At 39.7% G+C, this 16,133-nt stretch overlaps 3 protein-coding genes across 3 annotated transcripts in view; all 3 read right to left on the bottom strand.

The window, feature by feature from the left end:
- Nucleotides 1-11,603, bottom strand: part of LOC127173539 (C-C chemokine receptor type 2-like) — a 41,824-nt gene extending 30,221 nt beyond the window's left edge. Inside the window, exons 1-2 of the mRNA XM_051123475.1 lie at nucleotides 11,495-11,603; nucleotides 8,964-9,953 (exon numbers count right to left, since the gene is read on the bottom strand). Coding sequence (XP_050979432.1) covers nucleotides 8,989-9,953; nucleotides 11,495-11,522 — 993 coding nt within the window. The 5' untranslated portion in view covers nucleotides 11,523-11,603 and the 3' untranslated portion in view covers nucleotides 8,964-8,988. The remainder of the gene's footprint in view (nucleotides 1-8,963; nucleotides 9,954-11,494) is intronic.
- The window catches only part of LOC127173547 (C-C chemokine receptor type 2-like), a 47,807-nt gene that overhangs the window by 1,716 nt on the left and 29,958 nt on the right, over nucleotides 1-16,133 (bottom strand). The window lies entirely within an intron of this gene.
- LOC127173530 (C-C chemokine receptor type 2-like) overlaps nucleotides 1-16,133 on the bottom strand; it is a 37,822-nt gene that overhangs the window by 5,921 nt on the left and 15,768 nt on the right. The window lies entirely within an intron of this gene.

Raw genomic sequence — 16,133 nt, 5'->3', positions numbered from 1 at the left:
CAGTGAGGGTATAATAACAAAAAATATATTATATATATTTATTATATACATTATATATAATAAAAAATGTTTGACTAACAGGGGTGTTATTGCAATATTCCACTGTATTGTATAGATAGGTATAACATTTGATTACCGAATAAGTCAAATGCTGTCTTTCTGGTCTCTTTCCTTAGCTGAAGTATGCAAACCTCTTTGCCACGTGCACTAGAAACTATTGAAAGTTAAATTTTCAAATGAAAATGGCAACATGATCGTTTTATAAAGTATGTGTTTCTGTGCTTCATTTTCGCTGGAGGAAACAGCTGTGGTGTGATGAGGGGTGAACACAGCGAAAACGTAGGCTACAGTAAGGAGAGTGTCATGATCCTGGTCTTCGTTTTCTGTATCCGTGTTTAAGGACTTTTATTTTGTAGTTTTTGTGTCTTATTGTTCACTGTTTCCCTGCCTCTCTGTTCTCTTGTTTGTCGCCATGGATGTTCATTGAACCACACCCACTCCCTCATTAGTTACCCTGGTTACCAATTAGATCATTACCTCTGCCCTGTGTATAAATAGTCCTTGTCTTTCCCCTGTATTTTGTCAGTTGTTAATGTCTGTAATGGTTGCTTCCGGTTCTGGTCGGGTTTCTCAGTGTCACCCGTTTTGGATTACTTGTTGTTTTTTCCTTGGACTTTCAATAAACTCCTGCACTTAGATCCTCACCTCATCCTGCCTCAGCTCCGCTTCGTTACAGAACAACTGACCACCAAATGGATCTAGTAGGAGTTTTGTGTGACCCTCTGAGTACCCTTTGCTCAGTTTTTCAAAACGGCTGACCTATCGAATATTATGTGGAGGAGTTCCTTTTATATAGCCATCTTGTGCCTGGAGATGACACTAAAACAAAGGACTGTTTCTGGAGTGGACTCGATCCAGAAATTAGTTTAACCTTACCTGATGAGGACCCCAGCTGGACCTTGGCACAGTATATAGACTTTGTTTTGCTGTTTTGTGAGTCCCCTTTTACTGTGGAGGAGGTTGAGAGGGCAATTCACAACATGGTCGCCAGCCCAGACCCGCTGGACAAGATGGCCGCCACGCCAGAGCCTGCACACAGGATGGCCATGCCAGAACCAGCCTACCGTAAGTCTGCTGCTCAAGAACCAGCTTACACCACGTCAGCCAAGCCACAGCCTGTTAACTTCATGTCTGCTTCTCCTGAGCCTGCACCAGCTGCTGTTCCTGCAAATTCAAGTCACGTCACAACTGCTGTTCTGGTAAAGTCCAGTCAAGTTTCCGAGCCAAGTCAAGTTGCAGCTTGAGCGTCCAGTCAAGCCTCAGCTTCCAGTCAAGCTTCCGAGTCAAGTCAAGCCAAAGCTGTAGTTCCAGAGTCAAGCAAATATACAGTCGCTGTTCCAGTGTCAAATAAAGCCACAGCCGCTGCCTCAGAGTCGAGTCAAGCTACAGATGTTGCTTCCAAGTCCAGTCAAGCTTCCAAGTCCAGCAACGTCAAGGCGGTCCTGCGTCAAGCAAGGTCACAGCCGTTGTTCCTGAGGCAAGCAAAGTCACTGCTGGTCTTCACGAGTCAAGTCAGTTCACCGCTGATACCCACGAGCCAAGTCAAGTCACCACTTATCTTCATAAGTCAAGTCACTACTGAACTTCACAAACCTAGTCACGTCACGTCTGCCCGTCCAGAGTCAAGTCACATTTCATCTTTCTGTTCAGAGCCCCATCACATCTCTACTGTCTGTCCAGAGTTTTGTCGTTCCACGTCTGATCGTCAAGGGTCGAGTCAAGTCTCATCTGACCGCTCAGAGCCTCGCCATGCATCGTTCGACGATCCTGAGTTAAGTCACGCCCCGTTCGACATTCCAAGGTCACGGCCCATCATGATGGCCAGCGTACTGGATCCACCCCTAGTGTCAGTAAGGGCAGTTAACATCTCAGCTGCATCAGCGTCTCCAAGACCAACTATTAATGAGGTCCTGCCCCCAGCTGCTGCTCTTCCTGTCATGGCGGTTGCCATTTGGTGTGTGTGGGCTGCACACTGTACTCCTGAGCTCATGTCTGTTCACCAGTTAGCTCCTGAGGTTACGTCTGTTCTTAAGTCAGCTCCTGAGGCCACGCCTGTTCACAAGTCAACCCTTGAGGTCACATCTGTTCACCAGTTCGCTCCAGAGCCCCCGCCTGGTCACAAGCCTGCTCCAGAACTCCCGCCTGGTCACAAGCCTGCTCCAGAGTTCCCGCCTGGTCACAAACCTGCTCCCGAGCTCCCGCCAGTCGGAGAAGCCGCGCCAATGCCTCCTGAGGTGACCGCTGTGGCTGTAGAACCTCCCATGGAGGCGGCGTCCCCTTACAACGTCTCTGCTTCTCTCCGTACTCTGTGTGCCTCCTCTGTCCCTGCTTTCCCCAGGTCCCAGACCATGACGCAGGTTCCTGCTTCGCCCCGGAGGGCTGCTCCGCCTCCTGCTTCGCCCCGGGGGGCTGCTGCACCTCCTGTTCCGCCCTGGAGGGCTGCTGCGCCTTCTCCCCCTATTCTGTCTGCCTCCTCTGTCCCTGCTTTCCCCAGGTCCCAGACCGTGACGCGGATTCCTGTTCCGCCCCGGAGGGCTGCTGCGCCGCCTGCTCCGCCTCCTGCTCCGCCCCGGAGGGCTGCTGCGCCTCCTGTTTCGCCCCAGAGGGCTGCTCCGCCTCCTGTTCCGCATTGGAGGGCTGATGCGCCTCCTGCTCCGCCCTGGAGGGATACTGCTCCGCCTCCTGTTCCGCCCTGGAGGGCTGCTACGCGCTGGAGGGCTCCTGCGCCTCCGGCTCCGCCCTGGAGGGTTCCGGCGCTTCATGCTCCGTCCGTTCCGCCCTGGTGGGCTCCTGCTCCGCCCTGCTGGGTTCCGCCTGCTCCGCCGTGGAGGTCTTCTCTCATGATCTGGTGGTCCTCAGCTCCCCCCATCTGGCTGACTCCACCCTGGCCTCTTGTTCTGCTTCAGTCCCCTGTTTATCTCCCCTCACATAGACCTGGCCCTCCATCCCTTCCCCAGTTCTGCCTGAGCTCCTCCCCCCTCCTGGACTTGAATTCCTGTTTGGAGCGTCTGGAAGCCGCTCCTTGGAGGGGGGCTTATGTCATGATCCTGGTCTTCGTTTTCTGTATCCGTGTTTAAGGACACTTATTTTGTAGTTTTTGTGTCTTATTGTTCACTGTTTCCCTGCCTCTCTGTTCTCTTGTTTGTCGCCATGGATGTTCATTGAACCACACCCACTCCCTCATTAGTTACCCTGGTTACCAATTAGATCATTACCTCTGCCCTGTGTATAAATAGTCCTTGTCTTTCCCCTGTATTTTGTCAGTTGTTAATGTCTGTAATGGTTGCTTCCGGTTCTGGTCGGGTTTCTCAGTGTCACCCGTTTTGGATTACTTGGTGGTTTTTTTTTTTTTTTTTTTTTTTTTTTCCTTGGACTTTCCATAAACTCCTGCACTTAGATCCTCACCTCATCCTGCCTCAGCTCCGCTTCGTTACAGAGAGACGCGTTTTGAGTACAATAATGCGCTCTCGACATCTGTCATTAAAATAACGCCATAATCACGAATTCGTGTACAGTTTATGGAGCTAATCGCAAAATGTTAGAGGGGCTGAGTAGTCAGTTTAGAAATAATGGCCAATAGCGATGCTCATGGGTACCATAAAAGTGAAAATGAAAGTAAAACTGTACTAGGCCTGAATATATTTTCTTTATTTTTTTTTTTCAACTCAAAAGCAAATACACATATAATGTTATTTTGTAAATAAACGGTTAACCCTTTAACTTTCAGTAATGAAAAAGGAGCTAATGAAAAAAAAAAAACCCATGAAATTCTTATTAGTAAACATCTGAACAATAGCCTCATACACTTTTTTTTTTTTTTTTTTTTTTTTGGTTTGGTTTTTTTTTTTTTTTTTTTTTTTTTTAATAAAACTCTACCGTACGGTTCAGATGTCATTCCATGGTAAATCTCGATTTAACTTCGAAGAAATATTTCATGAGTTATTTTGCAATAATAAACATTCCTTTAACTTTATTAGTATCTTGGATACATCTCATAACCTTCAGGGTCCACAAAGTAAAAAAAAATATATATTTTTTTTAAGTGTCTGTAAAATATATATATAATATATAATTTTTAAGAAATAATTAATTCCTTGATTTGCTTAATAAAAACCAAATTCTTAATAAAACCATCGTGTTTATTGCAAAATTTAGCGTGATAAAAACAGCTTAAAAATATATATACAAATCGACTGGCTCGGTTTGGCCTCCAAATGTCAAACTAAAAATAACTTTTTAATGTAGCATTATTACACTAAATAGACAGTTGTGACCTACCAGCCACAGAACCCAGGTCCTCTGTCATGTTTCTTGCTGAAATGTGTGTGATCCTGTCTGTGAAATAGATTGAGAAAACACAGACAAGATGGGGTCGACGATTCCCAGCTCAAAAACTCTTCAAAACACACCACCCCCAGAAAAACCCGCCCAAAACTTTCAATGTCAAAACAAAAAGTGTGACAGAATTACAATGCGTGTCATCCAAAGTTGATACTGTTGTCGCCTACTTAAAAGTACAATGACAATAAAAAAAAAAATATATATATATATATATATATATTTTTTTTTAGTCTGAATCTATATATATATTGTTTTATTATATATAATAAAAACAAATCAGTTTCCCGACAGAAAAACAGCACAGCAGACAAACACAGAAAAAGAAAATGAGGAACTACCACAAGAAAACATTTCCACAAAAGAAGAGGAATAAACTTAAAAGTTTGACTACAGGATCATTCCGTCTGCAGCTGTGATTCTCAACTGAAAGTGCTGAGAGTATCTGAAAGCACAGAGAGATACAGGCAATAATCTAAGCAGACTATGTCAAATATTTTTACAACCAGTCAGAATAAACACACCTGAACCCTGTGAGACAAACACATGAATCGTTTTCAGTATCAACAGCAGAAACAAACTCATTCAAGCGATCACTTCATATACAGCTACTAGTTCAAACGATTTCAACAGATGTTGTTTAGCTCTAAATTAACTAAACTCAAAGTCATTCTCTCTAACTAATGGATCAATAATGAAAAAAGACATCCGAATTTTCCAGAATATCTAAATAAGAAACATCAGAAGTAAGCTGAAAAATAGTTTAATAATTATAATATGACCGCGTGGATATTTAATAATATATTTAGATATAAATCACATTCAGCTTCACATTGTTCTCCGTTTTAGACACTTTAAATACAATTAAATATTCCTTCATTTTTCAGCTTTCAGTAGATTTCATTTGAAGATTCAGTGCTGGACGGCAGATCCTGTCAGAAAATATCCATTTTGTGTGGTAACAGAACAACTAGTAAGCAAAATTGCCTAATACCCAAAACCTTTGTGTCTTGTCTGGCACACAAAATACCAAGAACTCGATTAACAGTCTTCTATCAGCCAAGAAGTTGACTGAGAAAAGAGAAGAAGCAGGAGACAAAGTGATGATAAAAGGAGCAGAGTTTATTGTATAATCTTAGATGCATAGGTTTCAGTGCTCAGACAAAAACTGCTTCACAACAACATCCCATAAACCTTGAATTTCCATAAACATTCCCTCTTATCTCCTCATGAACACAAATATCCCTTGAAACCACACAGCCATAAGGCTAAACAAGAATGGAAAAATAATAATAATAAAACACAAATGACTAATCAATTAATTAATCAATGAAATGAGGCAATACATGATTTAAACAAGAACAAACAAATAAAAACAAATGACTCAAAATTATTATAAATGAATTGATGATTAAACAGAAAAATAAAATGAACATTTGAGGATTCCTCAGATTTTTAAAGGGGTCATTGGATGCCCATTTTCCACAAGTTGATATGATTCTTTAGGGTCTTAATGAAAAGTCTGTAATATACTTTGGTTAAAAATTCTCAATGGTTGTGTAAAACAACACCCTTTTACCTTGACAAAATCAGCTCTGCAAAAATCATCTCATTCTGGTCGAGGCTGCTTTAAATGCAAATGAGCTCTGCTCGCCCCGCCCCTCTCTTCTCTCTGTGGAGTGACGAGCATGTTTACTTTAGCTGCATTTAGCCGCTAAACTTGCTAACTAGCACTTTATTAGGAAAGGCGATGGCAAAGATTTATAAAAAAAACCCTCATACTCACTTCTGCTGTAAGTGAAGCTGGATCACGAATGATTCGCGTGAACATAGACAGATATATGTAGATCGGGAGGTGCATTCCCTTCACAAACAAACGTAATCTACTGCATCTTCAGCAGCTCAGATGTCGGGAGTAAATGGCGACCACTATGTTCATTATTACATCCAGCAACACAACACCTCAATCACTCAATCAGAGATATTCTTGTCTAACTTACATCCCTGCTCCGGCATCAAAACAAAGAGGTCGTACTGTTACAGCTGATCTGAGGTAAGACGCTCATGTCAATCAACTATGGTGGGAGTGGCCTCTGTCATGTGACGCCACAACGACAGACATCTGAGAACGGCTCGATTTGAAAAAGGGGATATTATTTTTACAGATTAATTAAAAACCACTGCATGGATTTTTATCATTATAGGGTAGATTTGTACATACACTGACAACACACATTAATGTTCAAACAACATGAAAAAGTGAATCTTGTATCTAATGACCCCTTTAAAGCTTCTGATGAAATTGTTCATTTTTTGTATCATTTGCAAATCTAAAATATGAGCGATATGCATGCAATATACCTTTGCAACAGCTTCAACTTCTGCATTCAACTCCTGCTTCACATTCATTATTAACACAATTGTTAAAGAACAAAACAAAGATAACCAGTGTTTGGGAAAGTTACTTGTAAGTATAAAGTAAAGTAATGTTTTACAACATTTGTGTTACTGCTGAAAAAAAAGAAAAAGAAAAAGAAACTAATTGTGTTACTTTTATGGAAAGTAATGCATTATGTTACTATTGTGTTACTTTTTCTCATCTGGTATTGGGTGCTTGTTTATATATATACACAGTGGCTACGGAAAGTATTCAGACCCCCTTAAATTTTTTACTCTTTGTTATATTGCAGCCATTTGCTAAAATCATTTAAGTTCATTTTTTTTTCCTCATTAATGTACACAGCACCCCATATTGACAGAAAAACACAGAATTGTTGACATTTTTGCAGATTTATTAAAAAAGAAAAACTGAAATATCACATGGTCCTAAGTATTCAGACCCTTTGCTGTGACACTCATATATTTAACTCAGGTGCTGTCCATTTCTTCTGATCATCCTTGAGATGGTTCTACACCTTCATTTGAGTCCAGCTGTGTTTGATTATACTGATTGGACGTGATTAGGAAAGCCACACACCTGTCTATATAAGACCTTACAGCTCACAGTGCATGTCAGAGCAAATGAGAATCATGAGGTCAAAGGAACTGCCTGAAGAGCTCAGAGACAGAATTGTGGCAAGGCACAGATCTGACTAAGGTTACAAAAAAATTTCTGCTGCACTTAAGGTTCCTAAGAGCACAGTGGCCTCCATAATCCTTAAATGGAAGACGTTTGGGACGACCAGAACCCTTCCTAGAGCTGAGCTATCGGCCAAAGGGGAGAAGAGCCTTGGTGAGAGAGGTAAAGAAGAACCCAAAGATCACTGTGGCTGAGCTCCAGAGATGCAGTCGGGAGATGGGAGAAAGTTGTAGAAATTCAACCATCACTGCAGCCCTCCACCAGTCGGGGCTTTATGGCAGAGTGGCCCGACGGAAGCCTCTCCTCAGTGCAAGACACATGAAAGCCCACCTGAAGGACTCCAAGATGGTGAGAAATAAGATTCTCTGGTCTGATGAGACCAAGATAGAACTTTTTGGCCTTAATTCTAAGCGGTATGTGTGGAGAAAACCAGGCACTGCTCATCACCTGTCCAATACAGTCCCAACAGTGAAGCATGGTGGTGGCAGCATCATGCTGTGGGGGTGTTTTTCAGCTGCAGGGACAGGACGACTGGTTGCAATCGAGGGAAAGATGAATGCGGCCAAGTACAGGGATATCCTGGACGAAAACCTTCTCCAGAGCGCTCAGGACCTCAGACTGGGCCGAAGGTTTACCTTCCAACAAGACAATGACCCTAAGCACACAGCTAAAATAATGAAGGAGTGGCTTCACAACAACTCCGTGACTGTTCTTGAATGGCCCAGCCAGAGCCCTGACTTAAACCCAATTGAGCATCTCTGGAGAGACCTAAAAATGGCTGTCCACCAACGTTTACCATCCAACCTGACAGAACTGGAAAGGATCTGCAAGGAGGAATGGCAGAGGATCCCCAAATCCAGGTGTGAAAAACTTGTTGCATCTTTCCCAAAAAGACTCATGGCTGTATTAGATCAAAAGGTGCTTCTACTACATACTGAACAAAGGGTCTGAATACTTAGGACCATGTGATATTTCAGTTTTTCTTTTTTAATAAATCTAAAAAAATGTCAACAATTCTGTGTTTTTCTGTCAATATGGGGTGCTGTGTGTACATTAATGAGGAAAAAAATGAACTTAAATGATTTTAGCAAATGGCTGCAATATAACAAAGAGTGAAAAATTTAAGGGGGTCTGAATACTTTCCGTACCCACTGTATATATATATATGTACACACATTTGTTTTACAAATGTAAAGAAAATAAAGACTTTGCACAGACAGTGGTTCATAATTTGAGATTAAAACGTTTGTGTTTTTAACATTTAATTATTGTGGGGTTGTGTCATAATTGTTACTTACTTTAAAAAGTAAATCCAATTTTTTAATGTAAATTAAAGAGTAACATATTACTTTAGACGTTACTTTAAAAAAGTAATCAGATTACGTAACTCACATTGCTTGTGATGCTTTACCCCCAACACTGAAGACAATTGAAGTCAATGTATGTTTGTTTACAAAGGGAACATACTGACTGAAAAAATTGAAACCTCTTTCTGGAGGAATATGTTCTCTCTATGCGATCAGTGTGGAGGAATAATCAGGTGACTGTGGAGAGCAGGTTGATGGAAACTGCTCTTTTAGGCCTGTAAGGACTGCTCTTCTGAACTTCTGTCCGACACAGGTGTAGATGATGGGATTGAGGCAGCAGTGGCTTAATGCGATCGCTTCCACAAACGGCATGGCCAAACTCAGATCAACATGCCACTCGCAGGTACCAAAAAAGCCCTTCATCTGCAGGAACTTGAAGAACATGACGACGTTGTACGGAGTCCAGAAGAGGAAATAAACGCCCAGCACAGCCACGAGGAGTCTGATGACGCCGTGCTTTTCCTCTGATTTAATGCTGATGATCCGGCAAAAGCAAAAGCTCACAATAATCAGAGGGAGAATCAAGCTCAGGACGTTCAGGTACATAAATGTCCAACCTGAACTGTCAGGAAATTCAGATCCACAAGTTATGATGTTAGTCTCATTTTTCACGTTGGCAAAAACAATATTAGGGAGGGACGCAAACAGGCTGAGCATCCACACAAATAAGGCCAGAGCTATTTTTGCACGGCGTCTGGAACAGATACTGCATTTGTAGACGACGATGACGTAGCGATCCAGTGTCATGAGCACCATGAAGAAGACGCTGCCGTAGAGACCCATCATGACGAGACCGCTTACGGCGTGACACGCGAATGTGCCAAAAACCCACTCCTGCGCAGCACTGTGAGCCCAGAAAGGGAGCGACACCACAAAGAGCAGGTCACAAAGGGCGAGGTTGAGGAAACACACGTCTGTCAGACTGGATCTTTGACGGTTTCTGATCAGGACCCACAGGACCAGAGCGTTTCCGATCAAACCCACAATGAAAGCCGTGCTGTACAGGATGGGAAAGAAAACCCCAGTGAAGGCCTCGGTGTTGCTACCATTGCATGGTGATTCATAATCATTACTGTTGTCATAGTATTCACTGTAGTCTGATGTTGTAGCTTAGAGAACACACAAACATCACAATGTTAGGAAACTATAACCACAAATAATATAATATATATAATGAGAATTTGTCTTTCTCAAATGGATAAATGAGTGAGTGAGGAATTTGAAGGAGTTGCAAAAATGATTTTATTACAAGATTCAGTGACTCACTCATAAATACTGAACGTTTCATTACTGCATTAGCATTTTTGAACGAATCTCTTGGGTTGTAGGTTCCATCAGGGGCGATTCTAGGAGTTTCATTTTAGGGGGCTCAGCCCCCAGTGAGGGTATAATAACAAAAAAAAATTATAATATATATTATTATATACATTATATATAACAAAAAATGTTTGACTAACAGGGGTGTTATTGCAATATTCCACTGTATTGTATAGATAGGTATAACATTTGATTACTGAATAAGTCAAATGCTGTCTTTCTGGTCTCTTTTCTTAGCTGAAGTATGCAAACCTCTAATGAAAATGGCAGCATGATCGTTTTATAAAGTATGTGTTTCTGTGCTTCATTTTCGCTGGAGGAAACAGCTGTGGTGTGATGAGGAGTGAACACAGCGAAAACGTAGGCTACAGTAAGGAGACGCGTTTGAGTGCGCGCAATCTCTCTGGGCGAGAGCAGCGTGAATCTGAGCGCGCGCGTCCGGGTTTGTGCGAGAGCAAAGGAAATCCGTGTGCGAGCGGAGAGATTCGCGCTCGCGCATTGTATTAATCTACTTTCGCGCTACAATAATGACATTTGTCATTAAAATAACGCCATAATCACGAATTCTTGTACAGTTTATGGAGCTAATTGCAAAATGTTAGTTTAGAAATAATGGCCAATAGCGACGCTCATGGGTACCGTAAAAGTGAAACTGAAAGTAAAACTGTACTAGGCCTAAATATATTTTCTTAATATTTTTTTTTTCAACTCAAAAGCAAATACACATATAATGTTATTTTGTAAATGAACGGTTAACCCTTTAACTTTCACTCCTAAAAGGAGCTAATGAAAAAAAAAAAAACCATTAAATTCTTATTAGTAAACGTCTAAATAATAGCCTCATGCACTTTTTTTCTGTTTTTTTTTTATTTTATTTTATTTTTTTATTTATAAAACTCTACCGTACGGTTCAGATGTCATTCCATGGTAAATCTCGATTAAACTTCAAAGAAATATTTCATGAGTTATTTTGCAATAATAAACATTCCGTTAACTTTATTAGTATCTTGGATACATCTCATAACTTTCAGGGTCCACAAAGTTAAAAAATATATATATTTTTTAAGTGTCTGTAAAGTATGTATAATATATAATATAACTTGAGTAATGCCCATTTTTAAGAAATAATTAATTCCTTGATTTGCTTAATAAAAACCAAATTCTTAATAAAACCATCGTGTTTATTGCAAAATTTAGCGAGATAAAAACAGCTTATATATATATATATATATACAAATCGACTGGCTCGGTTTAGCCTCCAAATCTCAAATGTCAAACTAAAAATAACTTTTTAATGTAGCATAATTACACTAAATAGACAGTTGTGACCTACCAGCCACAGAACCTGGGTCCTCTGTCATGTTTCTTGCTGAAATGTGTGTGATCCTGTTTGTGAAATAGATTGAGAAAACACAGACAAGATGGGGTCGACGATTCCCAGCTCAAGAACTCTTCAAAACACACCACCCCCAGAAAAACCCGCCCAAAACTTTCAATGCCAAAAAAAAAAAAAAAAAAAAAAAAAAAAAAAAAAAAAAAGTGTGATAGAACAATGTGTGTCATCCAAAGCTGATACTGTTGCTGCCTACTTAAAACTACAATGACAATAAAAAAACTTATACATATATGTATATATATATATATATATATATATATACAGTGGGTACGGAAAGTATTCAGACCCCCTTAAATTTTTCACTCTTTGTTATATTGCAGCCATTTGCTAAAATCATTTAAGTTCATTTTTTCCTCATTAATGTACACACAGCACCCCATATTGACAGAAAAACACAGAATTTTTTTAGATTTATTAAAAAACAAAAACTGAAATATCACATGGTCCTAAGTATTCAGACCCTTTGTTCAGTATGTAGTAGAAGCACCTTTTGATCTAATACAGCCATGAGTCTTTTTGGGAAAGATGCAACAAGTTTTTCACACCTGGATTTGGGGATCCTCTGCCATTCCTCCTTGCAGATCCTCTCCAGTTCTGTCAGGTTGGATGGTAAACGTTGGTGGACAGCCATTTTTAGGTCTCTCCAGAGATGCTCAATTGGGTTTAAGTCAGGGCTCTGGCTGGGCCATTCAAGAACAGTCACAGAGTTGTTGTGAAGCCACTCCTTCATTATTTTAGCTGTGTGCTTAGGGTCATTGTCTTGTTGGAAGGTAAACCTTCGGCCCAGTCTGAGGTCCTGAGCGCTCTGGAGAAGGTTTTCGTCCAGGATATCCCTGTACTTGGCCGCATTCATCTTTCCCTCGATTGCAACCAGTCGTCCTGTCCCTGCAGCTGAAAAACACCCCCACAGCATGATGCTGCCACCACCATGCTTCACTGTTGGGACTGTATTGGACAGGTGATGAGCAGTGCCTGGTTTTCTCCACACATACCGCTTAGAATTAAGGCCAAAAAGTTCTATCTTGGTCTCATCAGACCAGAGAATCTTATTTCTCACCATCTTGGAGTCCTTCAGGTGGGCTTTCATGTGTCTTGCACTGAGGAGATGCTTCCGTCGGGCCACTCTGCCATAAAGCCCCGACTGGTGGAGGGCTGCAGTGATGGTTGAATTTCTACAACTTTCTCCCATCTCCCGACTGCATCTCTGGAGCTCAGCCACAGTGATCTTTGGGTTCTTCTTTACCTCTCTCACCAAGGCTCTTCTCCCCCGATAGCTCAGCTCTAGGAAGGGTTCTGGTCGACCCAAACGTCTTCCATTTAAGGATTATGGAGGCCACTGTGCTCTTAGGAACCTTAAGTGCAGCAGAAATTTTTTTGTAACCTTAGTCAGATCTGTGCCTTGCCACAATTCTGTCTCTGAGCTCTTCAGGCAGTTCCTTTGACCTCATGATTCTCATTTGCTCTGACATGCACTGTGAGCTGTAAGGTCTTATATAGACAGGTGTGTGGCTTTCCTAATCAAGTCCAATCAGTATAATCAAACACAGCTGGACTCAAATGAAGGTGTAGAACCATCTCAAGGATGATCAGAAGAAATGGACAGCACCTGAGTTAAATATATGAGTGTCACAGCAAAGGGTCTGAATACTTAGGACCATGTGATATTTCAGTTTTTCTTTTTTAATAAATCTGCAAAAATGTCAACAATTCTGTGTTTTTCTGTCAATATGGGGTGCTGTGTACATTAATGAGGGAAAAAAATGAACTTAAATGATTTTAGCAAATGGCTGCAATATAACAAAGAGTAAAAAATTTAAGGGGGTCTGAATACTTTCCGTACCCACTGTGTATATATATATATATATATAAAATAAAACAAATCAGTTTCCCGACAGAAAAACAGCACAGCATTCAACATGGCAAATACAGAACAAGAAAATGAGCAAATACGAAAAGAAAACATTTCTAGCCAAACTGACTCATCAGTCTGAAACAAGACGAGATGCGGAGCCTGAAAAATATGATCGTCCCATGTAGGAAACATCTGGTGCTGTTTTTAGTTGTTATTCACTTTGCCTTATACATTTATACGCCATGACCTTGAAAAAGTTGAAAGGTAAAAACATTAAACGGAAGATCTGATGAAAATCAATGAAAGACAATGTAGTAGAAACTCCTGTTCGCACCTGCAGCGGCTCTTAATGCAGCTCATCGACTCCTCGTTCTGCAGACACGATTATCAAAGTTTTCACAAACCAATGATTTTATATTCCAGCAGTGTTTATTGATGATAGGCATTAAACATGAAGAATGCCTACCTTTCACAAAAACACTGCAACAGTTTATATAGCATATGTGCATGGCGAAGGTGACATGATCGGTTCTTCATATTCATCTCTGGTTTTGATCACTTCAGCTTGTTGTTATGGTTATTTTTATGTTCAGACAGGTGTCTAGGCATCTTGTCCATATGCATTTGTTAGTGTTTGCACATGTTTGTTCTCAGAAGCATACACATATTAAACATTCAAATGTGAAGTCTGCAAAGAAGAGGAATAAACTTAAAAGTTTGACTACAGGATCATTCCGTCTGCAGCTGTGATTCTCAACTGAAAGTGCTGAGAGTATCTGAAAGCACAGAGAGATACAGGCAATAATCTAAGCAGACTATGTCAAATATTTTTACAACCAGTCAGAATAAACAGACCTGAACCCTGTGAGACAAACACATGAATCGTTTTCAGTATCAACAGCAGAAACAAACTCATTCAAGCGATCACTTCATATACAGCTACTAGTTCAAACGATTTCAACAGATGTTGTTTAGCTCTAAATTAACTAATGACTCAAAGTCATTCTCTCTAATACAGATGTCGGATCAATAATGAAAAAAAGACATCCGATGTATTTTCCATGAATATCTAAATAAGAAACATCAGAAGTAAGCTGAAAAATAGTTTAATAATTATAATATGACCGCGTGGATATTTAATAATATATTTAGATATAAATCACATTCAGCTTCACATTGTTCTCCGTTTTAGACACTTTAAATACAATTAAATATTCCTTCATTTTTCAGCTTTCAGTAGATTTCATTTGAAGATTCAGTGCTGGACGCCAGATCCTGTCAGAAAATATCCATTTTGTGTGGTAACAGAACAACTAGTAAGCAAAATTGCCTAATACCCAAAACCTTTGTGTCTTGTCTGGCACACAAAATACCAAGAACTCGATTAACAGTCTTCTATCAGCCAAGAAGTTGACTGAGAAAAGAGAAGAAGCAGGAGACAAAGTGATGATAAAAGGAGCAGAGTTTATTGTATAATCTTATTTGCATAGGTTTCAGTGCTCAGACAAAAACTGCTTCACAACAACATCCCATAAACCTTGAATTTCCATAAACATTCTTTGAACATCTCCTCATGAACACAAATATCCCTTGAAACCACACAGCCATAAGGCTAAACAAGAATGGAAAAATAATAATAATAAAACACAAATGACTAATCAATTAATTAATCTATGAAATGAGGCAATACATGATTTAAACAAGAACAAACAAATAAAAACAAATGACTTAAAATTATTATAAATGAATTGATGATTAAACAGAAAAATAAAATGAACATTTGAGGATTCCTCAGATCCTTTAACCTCAAAGATTTTTGAACATGCCAATCATTTTGAGGTAATGTGAAAGTGTGAGTGTTTTTCCTGTAGCTATATTAATTTGCAGATCTAAATCAGTTTCCTGTAGCTTTATCAAACACACTCAAAAAAAGGTAAAAGCTGTTACTGGGGTGGTGCCCTTTCAGAAGATACTAATATGTACACTTTAAGTATGTAAGTTAACAGGTAAGAACAGGTAACAACCGATTGCCTAATTTTTTTTTGAGTAAATTAACTTAAAAATAATATGTTTTCAGGAGTTAAATATTTCTATTACATACTACTGATTATAGTTTAGTTAAAAGTTTTCATTAAGTCTGCTCAAATATTTTAAGTTATTATGATTTATTATTATGAGTTTTTAACCATTTGTGCCATTGTATTAAGTTAACAATACTTACAAAAATTAAGTTATATAAACTCAAAAAGTATTAATATTACTTAACTCAAAATTACTTAACATTTAATTCAAACACTTTAATTATACAATACTTAAAATCATCTGGCTCAAAACTTAATTTTGTGGCAAAAAAAGGCAACAAACTCAAATAACTTGAGTAATGACTTTTATTGACTCTTCCATTTAACACAGCGAAAATTAATATTTAAAATACAACAATATATTGTTTATTGTGGAAAATGTATTTCTACAACACCGTTGAGTTAAAAAATCATCCACAATACCACAAAACTTTTACAACCTCAAAATGTAAATGCATTTCATTAACAAGTATGAAATGCGTGTGTACTTTGGTACATCTGGATAAATTAGTCTTTTTAACCTTTTAAACAAAGCTTTTTTTATTGTTTGCCCTACTTTGCCCAGCCTCATCACTAACAACCAGGGGTGTGACGAGACACTGACCCCATGAGACGAGATGAGACACGAGACACGAGACTGGGT

The sequence above is a fragment of the Labeo rohita genome, chromosome 2, assembly GCF_022985175.1.
Source record: "Labeo rohita strain BAU-BD-2019 chromosome 2, IGBB_LRoh.1.0, whole genome shotgun sequence".
In the NCBI taxonomy this organism is placed as follows: Eukaryota; Metazoa; Chordata; class Actinopteri; order Cypriniformes; family Cyprinidae; genus Labeo; species Labeo rohita.
This window is presented reverse-complemented; position numbering and strand designations above follow the sequence as displayed.